At 36.0% G+C, this 16,605-nt stretch overlaps 1 protein-coding gene across 45 annotated transcripts in view; it reads left to right on the plus strand.

The window, feature by feature from the left end:
* camk2b1 (calcium/calmodulin-dependent protein kinase (CaM kinase) II beta 1) overlaps positions 1-16,605 on the plus strand; it is an 86,608-nt gene that overhangs the window by 51,617 nt on the left and 18,386 nt on the right. For 10 of the 45 annotated variants that reach the window (XM_079814600.1, XM_079814582.1, XM_079814598.1 and 7 more), the window contains 3 exons: positions 1,212-1,249; positions 7,662-7,730; positions 12,898-12,942. In XM_079814600.1, coding sequence (XP_079670726.1) covers positions 1,212-1,249; positions 7,662-7,730; positions 12,898-12,942 — 152 coding nt within the window. Of the gene's footprint in view, positions 1-1,211; positions 1,250-3,582; positions 3,616-7,661; positions 7,731-12,897; positions 12,943-16,605 lie in introns of all 45 variants that reach the window. The other 35 variants (XM_079814578.1, XM_079814594.1, XM_079814621.1 and 32 more) reach the window with 6 other exon arrangements.

The raw sequence follows: 16,605 nt of genomic DNA on the forward strand, positions 1-16,605 counted from the left end.
ATAGAAAATTATTTTTTTTAAAGGCCCATCCCTATGTTTAACCTGAGAAATAAAGCTTAAAATATTTTCTGTGCTTTATTAATAGTCTAACCAACTCTGGCTGTGAGGGTCTCTGAAGAAACAGACCATAATTTGATGTGAATGTGATGGTTTTACTGTGGTTTAACACAAAAAAAAAAAACAGAAGTTATTTGAATGAACTGCTTCAAAGGTGCACGCACAGTTGCTTGAGAGGGCCTGTGCATTTGTTTGCATATGAATTTTGAATATAATTAATACAAGAACCAACAATGACAGTGATTGTGCCAGATACTTCCTTTTACAGTGTTTTTATATTGATTTAATGGGTGTTCACCATGATGGTGTAACATTTTTTATTTTATTTTCATAATTAATTTGATTGTAGTTTGATTGAAAAGTTCCTCAGTCAAACAAAAAAGCTAATTTAGGCTCAAATGTTTGGTTGCTTCAATGATAAGGAAGTGGGTATAAATATCTAGCTTAGTGAATTTCTCTGTGATAATATTTTATTGATAACATGATACCATTTTTTATTAATTAGACACTGGGGAACTGTTCAGTCAATACGGCCATGGGTAACACTTTATAATAAATCTTAATGTTTAAAAATATTTATTAATTGTATATAATATTTTGTAGATTAATAGTTTTTGGACAATCAAATAGGACAATCAAATCAAAATCATGAAAATCTGAACATGAAACATGTTGATCTTGTAAGAATTATATAATGTATAGTTAAAGACTCATTAATGAAGTTTATTATAAAGTGTCATTGGTATAAATCTGGCTGTATCATTTAGAGTTCTGAGTAGGCCAACACAGAATCTACCCTCGCAGAAAGTTTTTGAAAAATGTTTATTAAATGTACGTTTTGGCTAAGTTATGTATTTATTTACCAATAATAGCTTGGTGCTCTCAGCCATCTTTAACACATTTTACCATATTTAAAGTCATTCCATACAATACTTCCCCCAAAATGAGTATGAAAAATATTCTGCAGACTCCGTCTGGGCCTAGTTATGCTGCTGTATAATATTTTTAGTATGATTAATATCTGTAGTGTTTTGTTTGATTTTAGGAAATATAGCCCTGGGTAAATTGCCTGTCCGGCGGGTTAATTGACATTTTGTAATATGTAATACGGTGTTGCTGATTTAAGATCTCTCTCTTATTTCCTCCCATTGTAGCAGCCAAGAGCTTGCTGAACAAAAAAGCAGACGTTAAGGTAAGAAGATCCATTGAACTTCTCTTCTCTGTGACCCAGACTTGACCATATGGTTTCTTTGTACTTTCTCTCTTCACTGCTCAGTTTCTTTCTTCAGTTTCCCTGCGATTTTACTGGCTTATCTGTCAGTGCTTGCTGTATGTGTTTATAGTGTGTTCTTTATTGCATGATTGTGTTGTTTTCATACATAAGTGTTGTCGGTTCATATTGTGTTTGAAGTGAGTGTGTGCGTTAGAACAAGAATGTCTGAAAGCGTGACCACTGACACCTAAAATCACCTCATTAAACTATATTTAATATCGTTCAAATTAAATCTAGTCAGCCTCTCCTCAAAAATGATTCCACCTTACTGATAGATTAAAAAATATCACAAATAAATAGAGATCTCTTGTTTTTAAAGGGTAGGATTTAGGGTATTTATTTATCAATTAAACACTAACCCCCAGTTTCACAGATAAGGCTTATGCCTAGTCCCCGACAAAAATGCATGTTTGAGTTGTTTTAACAGAAAGCAACTTGCACTGACATATCTTAAAATATGTCAGCGCCATTGTTTTGTCTCAAGATGCACATCAGTAATGTGTTTTTCTAAGGAAAATGAGAAAATCTACTTAAATGTCTTTATTGAACTAAGGCTTAATCCTGGCTTAATCTAAGCCCTGTCTGTGGAACCAGGCTTAAAAGATTAAAATGAGTTTATCTTGACTTTTCCATATAAGCGAATGGTGACCAATGACTGTCAAGCTTATGACTTTGTCTGCCAGTTCTTCAGAAGACTTGTAATATTTCTCATTTCTGGACTGTTTTTTTTTTAAATCCTTTTCAGCTTTGACAGCCAATAGTCACTATCCATATTCATTATAAGCAAAAAAGCATCTTGGACATCATCTTTTGTGGTCTAACCCCACAAATAGCGTGTGTAAAAATAGCGTGTGGATTATGCAATGAACCTCCCGATAAGTATTGTAGTGAATCTGCTGGGCTCTCTAGCAGTCATATGTGTGGTGTTACCAAACACCGTAACAAGCTCTATCCGATCATGGAGCCAGCGATACCACTGAAAGATGAGACGAAATGAAAGTTTTATTTCCATCAGCGCCTGTGGACGTGTGGGAGATGTTTAGGAGAATGATATAAGGATGACGGTTTTGATGTCATTGAGGAATCTATGAAATCTTCCACAAGAGCCAGAGTAATTTGATTCATGAAATGGGATTTTCAGAGATGAACTGCACTTAACACTTATGGGAGTGTTTGTAGACACGCTCGCACACATTCCTACCTGTTTCTACTTCATCGTCACTCCACAACCCACCTCTGTGACTCACACCTGCTATCTCCATGTATGTGTATATACGTGTGTGTGTGTGTGTGTGTGTTTGAGTGGCGAAATAGTTCAGAGGGGAATGTGACTCTGGTTCCAAGAATAGCCGTGAGTCTGAAACCCTGGAAACTCTGAGACGAAAATAGCAGCACATCGCTCCGCTCATCGCCTAGCAACAGGCTCCCCCACGTCCTCCAGCCATTTTAAAACATTTTTTTTCTGTCCTTTTCATGATTACTTTAATCTCTCCTTCCTTCACCTTTATGCTCCGTCTCCAAAGATCATGCTGAGTGCTCTTTATTTAGTTTCTGTCACTATTTTTCAAATTAACTGAAGCTGACTTCCTTACTTTGTGTCTAAATCTTTGCAGTAACGCTGGTTATGTAATTCTGCTTTAGAATTGGAGGCGTTTTTTGTTTTTTTTTAATACGGCAGTTGCAGCGATTGGAAGTTGCACTGCTGCATTTTCAACCAAAGCTCTTCTGAGAACATTCTGTGCTTAATATAACTCGTTCTTGGCTGCCCTTTTTTTTTAGGACAAAAAATATCACTGAACCGCACAGACTGTGCTTGCTTCCTCTCTCAAGCATCCCTGCCTGTCCTTGCACATCAATTCCTACTTTGTGTAGCTCCTAAGTTTTTTTCCCTGCTCCAGGACCAGATTATCATATGTCTCGAACAACACTTCAACTATTCTTCTGCTAGTAGCATGTTTCTCTCTCCTTTTTCCTTCACTTGACCCACCCCTTGTTCCTCTTCCTCCAAATTTCCTGTTGTACAGAAGATCCTTCAAGTCTCCGATTGTCTTGCTCTGAACCCAAACCTTCACATACTCCCCCAAATTATTCTTCAGATCGTTTTCTTTGGCCGGTATACACAGCTCTGGCTGCATCTGATGCCTTTATCTTCACCCCAGATGAAAACGTTATCAAACAGCTACTTTTTTTATATATCGTCTCACAGTTCCCTCCGTTTTTTCACACTTTTCTCCCTTTCATTCTCTCTCTAGAAGCGGAAGTCGAGCTCTACCATTCAGTACATGGTGAGAATCTTGTTTCATTTACACCCTTCTATTTTTCTTTCGTCTTCTTTCTTGTACCTCCACCTACCAGCTAATGTCCAACACTTCCCTGTACCCAATTCATACTTCAGATCCTGCATTTCTGTGGGACATAATGCAATGATGGCCAGTATAAAACACTCCGTTTTCAGATACTGTATGGTTCTGTTTAAAACAAATGCTTCTTTTAGCTTGTTTTTTTACTGGTCAACAAATCTTGGATCTTAGTCTCAGCCTTGCGGACCGCCCACACTTCATCCATTGAGCACCTGATTCATATTATCTGATCAGCAGACTTAAAGGAGTAGTTCACTTTAACATGAAAGTTACCCCATGATTTACTCACTCTCAAGCCATCCTAGGTGTATATGACTTTCTTCTTTCTGATGAACACAATTGGAGTAATATTAATAAATACGCTTCCAATACGGAAGGGGGTATGGCGGAAGCTAGATATTTTACTTCATAAGGTTTTAAATATGGATATTTTTCTCACAAAACCCCATCAATTCTCTTCAGAAGGCTTTTATTAACCCCCCAGAGCCGTGTGGAGTACGTTTATGATGGATGGATGCACTTTTTTGTGCTTCAAACTCAATTGACCCCGTCACTGCCATTATAAAGTTGGGAGCGTCCGGATATTTATTAATTTAACTCCGATTGTGTTCATCAGAAAAAAGAAAGTCATATACACCTAGGATGGCTTGAGGGTGAGTAAATCAAGGGGGTGAGTAAATCATGTTAATGTGAACTACTCCTTTAAGCAGTTTCCGAGGGAAGAGATCAGTTCACACCAAGAATGATAACTATAACAATAACTATATTCGTGTCTACACCAACGGAAAGTAATGATGTTTATTAAAAGTGTGCGATGCAGTTTTTTCTTTAAAAGCTAGGGCTCTTTATATGTGGGTAGATTCTGATTGGCTCCCAATGTTTTCATTGTTCATCAGAAGAAAATTGTTCTGAAAATGATTCAAATTATATGGTTGCTCTGTTTCGTTATCGTTATAGCTGTGGTATGGACTTTACTATTTTCATAGATTTAGAAAGATTATCAAAGATATAAAGTTAAGGCTCTGATATTCTTACGGTAAATGTCTTTTTCTTCACTTAGGGCTAAAAAGAAATATGCAAACAGCAGTTAAAAAAAGCATTTGATCATAGCAATGTGGATATGTTTGCACTAGCTCTACAATTCGGCACTCTGGTCAAGTGGCTTCACGTTTATTGCTATATCACTTCATACAATATATTGCTTTAAAGCAAGCTGCTTTACAGTATTAAATATGAAAAAAACTTTTCTGGAAAGTTATCTTTGGCAAATTTTTTAAAATTCCAAACAAACTTTGTTTTGGTCTGATTTTGTTCAAAATGACACTTTGATTTTGCCTTTCCACCTTCATGCCGATTTATTAGCTGATATAGGGAAATAATGAAAATAATATATCAAAGTGCGGTAAACTGTAGAACTATTTTAGGCGTGTTACAAACAAGCGTGTTTATAATTAAGACTATACATTAAAATAATATGGTAAGAAATACCATGTTGCAATATCAAGCAGCATAACAAGCTGTTTTGTGTAGCAAAAAATAACTGGAAGCGAATGACACCGGAAGCCAGACACATTCAAATTACAAATGGTCAACCCTGCTCTTACCTGAAAAATAAGGTGGATATCTGGGCCTTTATAATTATTGTAACAGTTATCATCTTTAGTGTGAACGGGCCTTAAAGGCCCACATCTAGTCTTTATTATTTTATATAAAGTGTTTCAGATAAACCTGACCCTAAACGGCACATAAAAACTAAATGAACAGAGATTGGTTGCTTTACATGTTGTAAAACCGCATGAATTCGCTCCAAGGATCGGTAGCGAACCGCGGTGAAGGCCGCACGCATTCAGTGTTTCAGCTGTAAGAATGGATTTGATTATAATATTCTTTATCTGACTCCATTTATCAAAGTTGTCGCATTTAGAAGAGAATCCCAACCGAATGTTTGGTCATCTGTATTTGATAGTTATTCATACATTTGATCGTTCCGTTTTAACCCTTTGTTACAATTATAACGTTCCACATTGGAGATAGTTAATAATTACAGATTAATTCAGAAAGGATCAAAATGTAACAATTTATTAACAATCAAGTAAATGTAAAATATCAATTACATCATAGACATAAATCTCTTCTAAAAGGAAACACAAATTCTAGTTATGGTTACACTCTAAATAGTTTCAAATAGATGTAAACATAAACCATTAATTATGCTCTGTAGGCCTCTGCCTAGAATGTTACCTGTGAGATAGATAGAGAAAGAGAGATAGAGAGAGAGAGAGAGAGAGAGAGAGAGAAAGCGAGAGAGAGCTAAAGAACAGCTCTCTCCAGAGAAAGCCAGAGAATCCAAAGAGCGCGAGCTACAGATGAAATTCTCTTTTATCCTCTTCCCTGAAGTCACCAAATTCAAATCTGACTCTTGTAAAACTGACCAATCAGACCAAACCGTGAGACATTTGAAAGTAACCAATCAGACAAAACTTTCCCCCATTGTATCACAGGTGCGAAAACCTTTTGACCAGCCAGCCTTTTGTTCTTCAAACCCCAACTGGCCCCTCTGATGGCGTTAAGGGGGAGGGGGTTGAGTCAATTTCAATATCCTGATCACGACGATGGCTGCTAACAGCAAAGCAGATGATTTTGTCATATTTCAAATATCTTTGATTATTTTCCACCTTACAATGTCATTCAGACAGTCTTCAAATTTCTAAGTGGGCGGTTCTTAGCCAGAACAAACTGTGGACAAGACTTGTTGCAGTTTAGTCAGAGGCCAGGCTTTGTGAGACCATTTGGACCCTGTAAATGTGTCCCACTTTCTTGTTTAGTATTTTCTGATCGCCACGTTGTTCCTTCTTCCTGCTGTTTTTTACTTTGTTTGAATGACTTTGGCCAACTCCCATGGACACCACGGACCTTCTAGGTCCTTTTTCTGCATTTTGGTTATCGGATGTATTTTGATTAATGCTGACCACTCTGAAAGCTTTCCAAAGCAGGTTTGGGACAGACTTTCTGTTCAAACACAGGTAGGTAGTGGAATAAACATGTAGAATAACACCCTCTGTTTTCCTAGTTCCTACTTGCACATATCTGATGATACCAGGGGTTTGACTGCACCAAACCCTCATACAGTATCTGCTTTGCAGGATTGACTCTTAATATTCTTGGTGCTCAATATTGTTTTGTTTTTTTTGAGTGGGTCCCATAAGAGAATAACATTCCTGGTTGTCCCTCCTGACGATATCCGCGTTTACTTGGATACAGTTTGACTTCCATGGAGATCCATGACCTACTGCAATACGTTTGTGGGAATTGTTAATGAATTCATCAAGTGGTCCAGTTATCAGGAACAGTATGTATTTGAATGTGTATGTGTGCCCATAGTGCCAAAGTCACTTTATGACGTGTTTGTGCTTGTGTATGTGGGTTTATTTCATGTTTGTGAGGGTCCAGTATTTGTGAGCCGCTGCTCATTCATATCCCTTGACCATACCTCCCGCACATAGGCACATACTGTACTAACGACACTTCTCGCATGAGTGGCTGAGCTGTGAGAGGGAAAGAGGACCGTTAACTACCTCAAAACCACTGCAGACCCATAGAAATGAGGCCTGAGAGACTCAGAGTATAAATAAACACCCATAGCTAATCCGCCTCTGCATGTAATGTGGCTAATTGGTATAATGGATTAGTTTAGGAAGCCTAATTGGCGAAAAGCATTTTATGGACTTAATAATGACCCTCCATTCCCTCGCGCTGCTAGAGAACATTGTGTCTCCAAGAATAATGCTGTTTTCATGTAATAGGCAGTTGGTTCTACATCAAACAGTTGCCTTAGAAAATATATAATGACCATGTCCTACCTCTTGTGTTTGTGTGAGAGTGATTGTGTACTTGTGCATGCTGATCTCTCCCTCGTTCCTTTCTAACCTGACCCTTTCCTAACTGAACGTATGTTGTGTTTCCCTGCACAGCCCCAGACAAACAGCACCAAAAACAGCATAGTCACCAGTCCCAAAGGAAACCTCCCCTCTCCCGCACTGGTATTTACTTCTCTAATCCTCTTCTTTTCTTCCACTCCATCCTTTCCCTCCTGCCTTTGACTGTACCTGCATTCTTTAGTACATTGTGAATATATTTTAGTTTTCTTGTGGGTTGTTTTGTCAGTTTTTATTATGTATACACGCACTTATCATGGAATTATTGTTTAACACGTTCATTTTGTCATCATTTGCTATATCCAGCAAAGGTTTGAAAAAAAAGGAAGTTTTTTCAAGGTAAATTTAGAAGTCTTTTAAAAAAGGACACTTAGAGACTCCAAAAGGACACCAAATAACCAAATAATATATGGAGTGCATATAATAGAACCTAATAAAAGTGAAATATGTGAAATACAATGCCTTTAAAGCTACACTGTGTAACTTTTTTAGTTTATTCTTAGCTAAAAACACTTAGTTCTTAAATATATGTGCTCATTAATGTATATTTACTTCTTTCAAGTAATAAAGTATTCTCGTAACTTTATAATATGCCATTGAAAATACATACGGGTAATGGGTTCGAATGCGGGTCGCCATGTTGCCCCTCCATCTTGAAAGTACATCAGCCAAAGAGGGACATACCCGTGAATTCAAGCTTCGCCTTTCGCGTTTTAACACTCGATTGCACCGTGTCGAATGTGGACGAGGTCGAACTGGAAGCCATATTAATCTTGGACTAAATCGGCCACCGTAGGAGTTAAAACGAAATCGGAATTTAGAGGAAGAGAAACTAATATTCACTGGATGGTCATATACCTTTTAACCGCTAGATGGGGGAAAATATCACACAGTGTAGCTTTAAAAAAAAAAAACTCATGGTACTTGGTTTGATGATTAGTTATATAATGCAATGACATTCCTGCTAGTGTTTCTTGTACTTTTGGGGTCACTATACACTGATAAATGTCACAGTGTGAAATTATTTGTTTTATATTTTTGTATTGCAAAACACTGCAAAGTGTCTTTTCAGCATCATAATTAGGATCTGGATTGGTTTGGGGATAGAAGCTCCTCCTGGGGCTCTTAGAATCAGTTTTAAAAATGTTCTTACAGTTTCCTGGATGCAGTGATGAAAAGTGGCTGTTGTTTGGTTCACTGAGATCCTTAATGGTGTTTCTCGCTTAAACCCACTGGTTCTAGTGTTGATGTCAATTGAGTTGAATGTTAACAGTCCTGAGCAGTGCAGGTCCCATGTGTGCATGCGCAGAAAGAAAGTTCGAAGAACAGCATTTATTTTAAATATACGTTTTTGTAACATTCTAAATGTCTTATGCCTGCTGCTTACAATACATCATTCATTTTATTTGCAAGTACCTCTTATAAAAGTTTTGTTCGCAAAGCTAATTGCACCAAGTGAAAGGAGGCATGTTTACGCTGAAAATAATAACAATGACTTCATTTAAAGGTGTCATGAGTTGAGAAATCAAATTTTCCTTGATCTTTCGAAATATAAGGGGCATTGTACATTTTTCACTTTATCGAAAAGGATGAAGTGAAAAGCCTAATAAAACGACAGTGTGACAAACAATGGTTCATTCTTTCATAATTCTGTTTACGCAAAACGCAAGTCATCCGTTGTCAATTATAACTATCGTAACCAACCCTCTACAATGCGAGTAAAACACTTGCATATGCGAGTAAATCGTCACTCTGGGCGATTAAATAATATCTATCATTAGCCATTGGCTAATAAATTCTCAGATTTTACTCGCCAGTGTGTGTGTTAGATGCTAAGAATAAGTTTAGCATAAATATATTTTTACTCGCTGAACACTCTGAATGAGCGCTTGAGAGTTTCGCTCTTGTCAAGCGATCTATACTTTTTCAAATCAGCTCATCTGACGTGCCGTAAACTCTAGTGTGAAGAACTCGCACGCATGCGCGCGCGACAGAGAGAGAGAGAGCGCGAGAGTCTTACCACTCAAAATTGACGCGCTAAAGGTTAGCAATATTATTTGTTGTATTTTCCTGTCAAATTAACGAGTGGGGTAGTGGGCGGAACTAATACGCAAACGGCAATCTCATTGGCTGGTGCTCATCTTTTCCTGTCCCTGTTTTGATTTCAGCAAATCAGTTTGAGCGAATGCTGTCAACGTGATTAATATTCATCCACCCAGCAGCTCATCAGTCCTTAGTGCGTTGTATATTGTCATTAGTAGTCGAATTAGTAGTATTATTATTATCTTTTAATAATATCATATAATAACTATTATCAATTTTTTTACAGAAACACCAACAATATCTTAAGCACCACCACCAGTCCAAAGTTCAGTTAAATTACAAATATGCATTCACACATGGTTACCAACAGTTTTAGTTCTAATTACTAAAGTTCTATCATTAAATAGTGCTTGATTATCATAATATCATAACATAGTCTAATGTTTGATTGACCTATGTTAAGCGTGTAAGTTTTTACAAAATATTGATACATTTGGTGGAATATTTATATATCAAGTATAATATAATATAATAAAGAATATCAGTCTGGCGACTAAACAAAAAAATGTACTAGCCAATGGCGATTCTATTGCCAAAGTGTGCGTAGAGGGTTGATCGTAACTAAAAAGTACTTTATTTGCCTCAACCAAGACTTATAAAGCATATTTAATATGCATAAATGTTTCACATTGTTGGCAAATGTTGTAACAAGATATTTTTCATCGGACGTCTTCAAAACAATTCCACACGTATAATGGCCAGGACATTGAAAATTATTTTAATATGCAAAACTGTTAAACCCAAAACCCAATCAAGTCTTGAATACGGCACGCCTCAAAATGAAGTGCTTGGAAGACAGGGTCAAAAACAGGATAGAAAAAAACGTATTTCTTTTAAATTATAATGTTTTTGATGTAAAAAAAAAGAAAAGAAAGAAAAAAAGAAAAGAAAGTGTGCCCCCAGTTAACATTATAATTGTTTTTTTTTAAATGCAGTTCATGACTCCTTTAAAAGACTAAAAGGCACCACACTATTCCAGAGCAGATTATTTCTAGTTCAACTGGATTGAAAGTGATTTGTGATCAAGACACAAGTTTTAAAGTGACCCTAAACTAAGTTTTTGTAGATTCTGCCTTTTAATGTATCTGTCCATGGACCCGGTTAAGCTCTGTTTATCCAGTTGTGCACTGTCACTCTGATATATTACTATACTCTCTAAGCACGCATTTATGGGGTTGTTTATTTGATTGCATAATGCCACTTTGCCTTTCAGTGTCTGCTCTGATCTGTGGATGATGAAGGTTGTTTATTGCATGGAGCTGGCAGGAAACTTAATAAAACAGTTATTATGCGAGGGTTGTGGGTAAATGGGTGATGTGATTATTTAAAGTTTAATGACATGCTTAAGTGAAATAGATATATAGTCTATGTTCTGAGGAGAACTTTTGTAGATGTTTGTGGTTTGTAAAAGCTCAGTAAAAGTTTTTGAGTGAACCCGCCTAATGGAAACATGACATGCGGTCCAACATATACAGCTATTGCAACACGTGGCCCAATACATCAAAATATTTTAGGATCCCTCATAGTGGCCATTTAATGCTGCCAGTGTGGAGTTTGTGTGTGTGTGTGTGTGTGTGTCGTGTTTTATGGTACAGATATAGTTACTCAACCTTGAAGTGAAGTGAGGAGGTGTTTATGGTCTGTAAAGACTTTAGCCTTAGTGCTTTGTTTCATGGCTTCCCCTCCAGCTTTGCTATTCACTTTTCAGTTATGCAGGGCTAGGTGAAATTTAGATATATTTTTTAGCCATTATTTTAACCAAACCGCCATGGACATAGAAAATGTTAAATGTAAGAACTAAAAAAGATAATCATTAATAATAAATATGATTAATAATTATGAATGTTATTATTAATTATTAATAATAATTTTTGTTATTTATAAATTAGTGTTATTAAAATTATCATGATTAACATGATTAATTATTATTATTTTAAAATTGTAACATTTTAGACAATTTTTATTATTATAATCATATTATATTATATATTAATTCATAATAAATAATATAATAAATGAATTAATAGTAACAACAATAATAATTATTCATAATAAATATGATTAATAATTGTTATTGTTATTATCCATTTTTATAATAATAAAACATTCTAAAATGTTACAATTTTACAATAATAATACTAGTAATTATTATTATTCATAATGATAATTATAATAATAATATTTATAATTTAAAGTAACAATAATTATTGTCTAAAATATTTAGAAAAATTGTCTAAAATGTAGCAATGATTATTAATAATAATAATTACTAAATTGTAATATTTTAGACAGTTTTTCATTAAATGAAGGATTGTATTTAATCTTTTCATTTATGTTTCAATATAACACTACATAGTGATATACACCGGTATTCATCTAAATATATTTGAGATTTCGAATATTTTACTAAAATGTTTTAATATTTTGACAAATTTTATCAACTATTAAGTTTAAAGATAAAATATCCGAGTTTGAACAGGACAGTGCTGACGCTAAGTTTAAATCAGAGACACCATTAAAACATGTGCCAAAGGCAATATAATGTACAGTATATAGGTATCTGCATATGAATTAGCAATTTTGAAATAAATTTATAGATTCTTATAGATTCTGTGTTCATAGTAACCTTAGCATGCAACTTTTGCCTGTTGCACAAGGCAACGGTTGTCATGGCAATGAATACCTCATAATGATGGGGACCGCAGGCTGCTGATTGGACAGTGAGGGAATGTTACTTCCTGCAAGAGAGAATTGGGCATTACAGATTTATGCGGCCCGATATGCATCTAGCTAGCAGGTTTCCAGGGGTTGACACGTACGCAAAAGAGACAGCATAAAATAAACATGTTTTTAGTAGCTGTGATAGCGTCTCTGCAGTAGTTCTGTCAAAATCACGCTGTTACACTTTCAGTGAGAAAGCGATACGTTGCTAATTTTGGGACTCCAGAGTTGGTGGTATTGAAATATTATAGCCTAACATGTGCAGTAATTTGTTTTATGAACACAGAAGCTCTCTGTTGTTGAACCTCTGGTGGTTTTTGTGCATGTTTTGTTTGTTCATTTTTACTGGGTTTGCAATCATAAACACCCATCCACCCACACACTCTCTCTCTCTTATTCTTTTTTCTCCTCATGTTTTTCCACCCCCTCCTCCCCTGTCGCTCTGTAGGAGGCACAGACCACTGTCATCCATAATGCAGTGGATGGGATTAAGGTACCCCACCACCACCACCATCTTTCCTTCCCACCACCCGTCCTCTGTTTGATCTGCATCCCCACAATGCACTTGTGCTAATGTGTCTACAGACTATGACATCATCCGAGCGCGTGCGTGCCTGTTGGCTGCATGCGTGACCCTTTTGAAGTTTAATGTGTACTTGTGCTTGTACATCATTTCAATAACATTACTGTTAACAAATCTGAACTAAACATAACGTGCAAATGAGTATGCGTGTTCCTCTAATGAAGCACGTCATGTTGAACTGTAGATTTGTTTGTGTGACGCTCCTTTCTGTATGTGCCAGTTTTGAGATAAATGGACGGTCTGTTTAATATTGATTTTTATTAACGGATGTGTCGATGGGAAATGACTCTTGACAGATTGTCAGATGTTTGCAGTATGAGGCTGAAGAGCAACAGTTGGAAATCTGTGTCATGATAAGAATATTAAACCTGCTGTCTCAGGCCTCTGTGCTTCAGGTTGTGGGACGTAGAGACCTCTTGTGGTGGACATTGAAAGTGCAACTTGCGAAACAAGCCCCCTTAACATTAAAACATATTTTTGAAATGCATTTGGCACTGTAAGTGGTAGAGAAATTATACTATTGCTCTTTAAAAAATATAATGTGGAAGAGAAATTAAATGGAATCAATTTAAATGTAAATGTTTAATGTATCCATGGAAAAATGTAATATATATATTTTCATTCACTAGGAATTGTGCCTCCTGATTACAGTACATTATTAATTGTATTTGCAAGCATCTCTTAAATAAGTTTGTGCTGAAACGAATAGCAATGACTTTACTTAAAGGGATAGTTTACCCAAAACTGATTTACTCACCATCAAGTTGTTCCAAACCAGTATCATTTTTTCTTCTTCTGAACACAAAAGAAGATGTTTCAAAGAATATGGCTAACCAAACAGTTGATGGGCTACATTGACTTCCATATACATTTTCCCCCATACTATGGAAGTCAATGAGGTGCATTTGGTTACCCATATTCTTCAAAATATCTTCTTTTGTGTTCAGCAGAAGAAAGAAATTCAAACAGATTTGAAACAAACTGAGGGTGAGTAAATGATGACAGAATTTTCATTTTTGGGTGAACTGTCCCTTTAAATAGTTTATAGCTGCCGCACTATCACAACTAACCATCACAACAATGTAAATATTAAAGATTTGTGCCTGTAATTCGAAAGCAAAGAAAATATCATGCTGAGGTTATATTAAATGAATGTACTGTTATTAGGAGAAAAACTTTTAGAAAGATTTTTTCAAAGGCAAGTGGATGTAGAATCAAATACAGTAGGGCCACAAACTGTGATGTCACAGACATGTCCCCATAGCCCATACCAACACTTTGAGTTGCCCAGGTGGCAGTAGGAAAGTCTAGATCTGGGCCGGGTTGTTTACTGTTCTGTGTGAATTCTGAATTGGGCTTAATCTGAGCTGTGCGCGGGAAGCTGTCCACTCCACGTTTGCCACATTCTTTTATACAGGTGTAACAAGGTCTGTAGTGCAGCGTAGATGATGGGATGAGAGAACAAAAGTCTTTTCAGGAGCACCTAATAATATCGCCCCACATACTGATGGCCTATTTGCAGCAGGAGCTGGTGTCCTTGGTGATCGCTACGGTTTCGCTGTGACAGGTGCGTGGTCCCGTTTCTCTGGTGACCATGCCCTCCTCCTCCTCATTTCCTATTGAGACATCATTCTGTCGATGTATTCAATTGAGCAATAAGGTACAAGAGAATGTGCAGTAATGTGTAAATACTTGCATTCACAGCTGAAGCAGCCTGACCTCGAGTGCCTTCTTGCTTTGATAAAACTAATTGAAATGTATCAACAAATTTTTTTTTTATTCAAACATTAATTTAATAAGAATTTTATTGTGATCCTTCCACTTGAACAGTGTCCTTGCATCAGGACTTCAAGTGGTGACCCAATACAGCCCCAAAGTGTTTATTATACAGAAGTAAACATAGAAATATATTGATATTTACAATAAATTGCATAGGCCAACAGTATGCATTATTATTTACATGACAGACTAAATCTGTAAATGGACCATTTTGTTTCTGAATGGTTGTCGGCACAGACTGTGTTTATTTCAGTTATTTTAGTATCATTTATGCACTATTATTAATATGTGGGATTCGTTTTATTTTTATATTTTCAGTTTTCATTTTAGTTTTAGTCATTTTATGTGATTTTGTAGTTTTTATAAATTTTTATTTTTATACTGTATACGTATATATCGTTTTATTGTTTTAAAGGCATAATATGTTTGTCTGGCTATCACCAGACCAAGCTCAATTTAAGATTGAACATTGGTCTGGGGAGTCTGCTCTGTATTTTCTACTGCACAAGAGGCGAGCATTATTCAAATGACGCTTTACGCAATTGTTTAGTCCTTCAACCAATCAGACCACAAGAGGCGTGATAAACAAGCACAATTCAAATGACTCTGTATGCAATTGGATAGTCCTTCAACCAATCATACCACAAGATGCGTGATCTAATTAAAATATCCAAGAACCACTAGAACAATGTTATATATTTTGTTGACTTGTGCACATTATCTCAAATGTTTCAGACCATGTTTAAATCCATAGAAAGCTATTTTAACCAGTGTTACGTCCTGCGTCTTTGCGTTGCCTTTCAATGGCATCATATCCGCCTTACCTTTAATTTACGGTTTTACTTCCGTAGAAACCATGACAAAACCAAAGACGCTTTTAATGGATGGGTTGCACCAATTAGGATTAATCTTAAATCTTGATTAAATCAAGGTTTATGTAATACTTATGTTGTTAGACAGGTGAGCAACTGTTTGGATACCTTTATTGCAGAAAACTAATCATTGTTATATAGCTCAACATGGTTAGTCTTATTCTTTGAATCTTAGCATGTTTGTACCCAAAAAGTAAATCAGACTACACTTATTTTGTCAAGTGGCTTACAGCATAATCAGAAAGAGCTTTATTTATAGCAACAGTACTACAGCATTTTCTCCACCACAAAATACATTTTAAAATGAACTGCATGCCATTTAGCTACACACGTGTCTCATACCAGCCACCACTTTACAACACACTCACATGTATTTTTACTATGATTGATTTGACCAAGTAAAACAAGCATGCGTTACCCCACAATTTAATTCTTCAGATAAAGTGACCTGTATGAGTAGTAATTCAGCACTTGCGGCCATTTCATTACAATTAAATAAAATAATGTGAATTTAAGTGGTCAAACCTAACCGTAACAAAGTTCAAGAAGGAGGTGGATGTTAAACGTAAGTTTAGTCGTAATATTAATCGTAAAATATGTATAAACAACAAACTGAAAGGAGTGGTAGCGGCTGACTGGCATATAAGCATAATAAAAACAGCAACGTAAAATGTCTCAGGCTCTCTGCCCCGCCCTGCTTCATACCACAGTAACATTAATAAAACTTTAATACATTAGCTCATCCATGTTGAATTTGTCAGATAGCTTTCCATTGGCTGTGGAGGTGAAGACGACAGCTCCCATGATTTCACACTTGTCATCAGGCTACGCCTTTGTTATTGTTTTGAATAAGTGACCTCTAGAGGCAAAACTTACATACTATGCTAAGTTATTTTTATTTTAGTTTTAGTTAGAGATGCAC

This window comes from Gobio gobio (assembly GCF_949357685.1).
Source record: "Gobio gobio genome assembly, chromosome: 4".
Lineage (NCBI taxonomy): Eukaryota > Metazoa > Chordata > Actinopteri > Cypriniformes > Gobionidae > Gobio > Gobio gobio.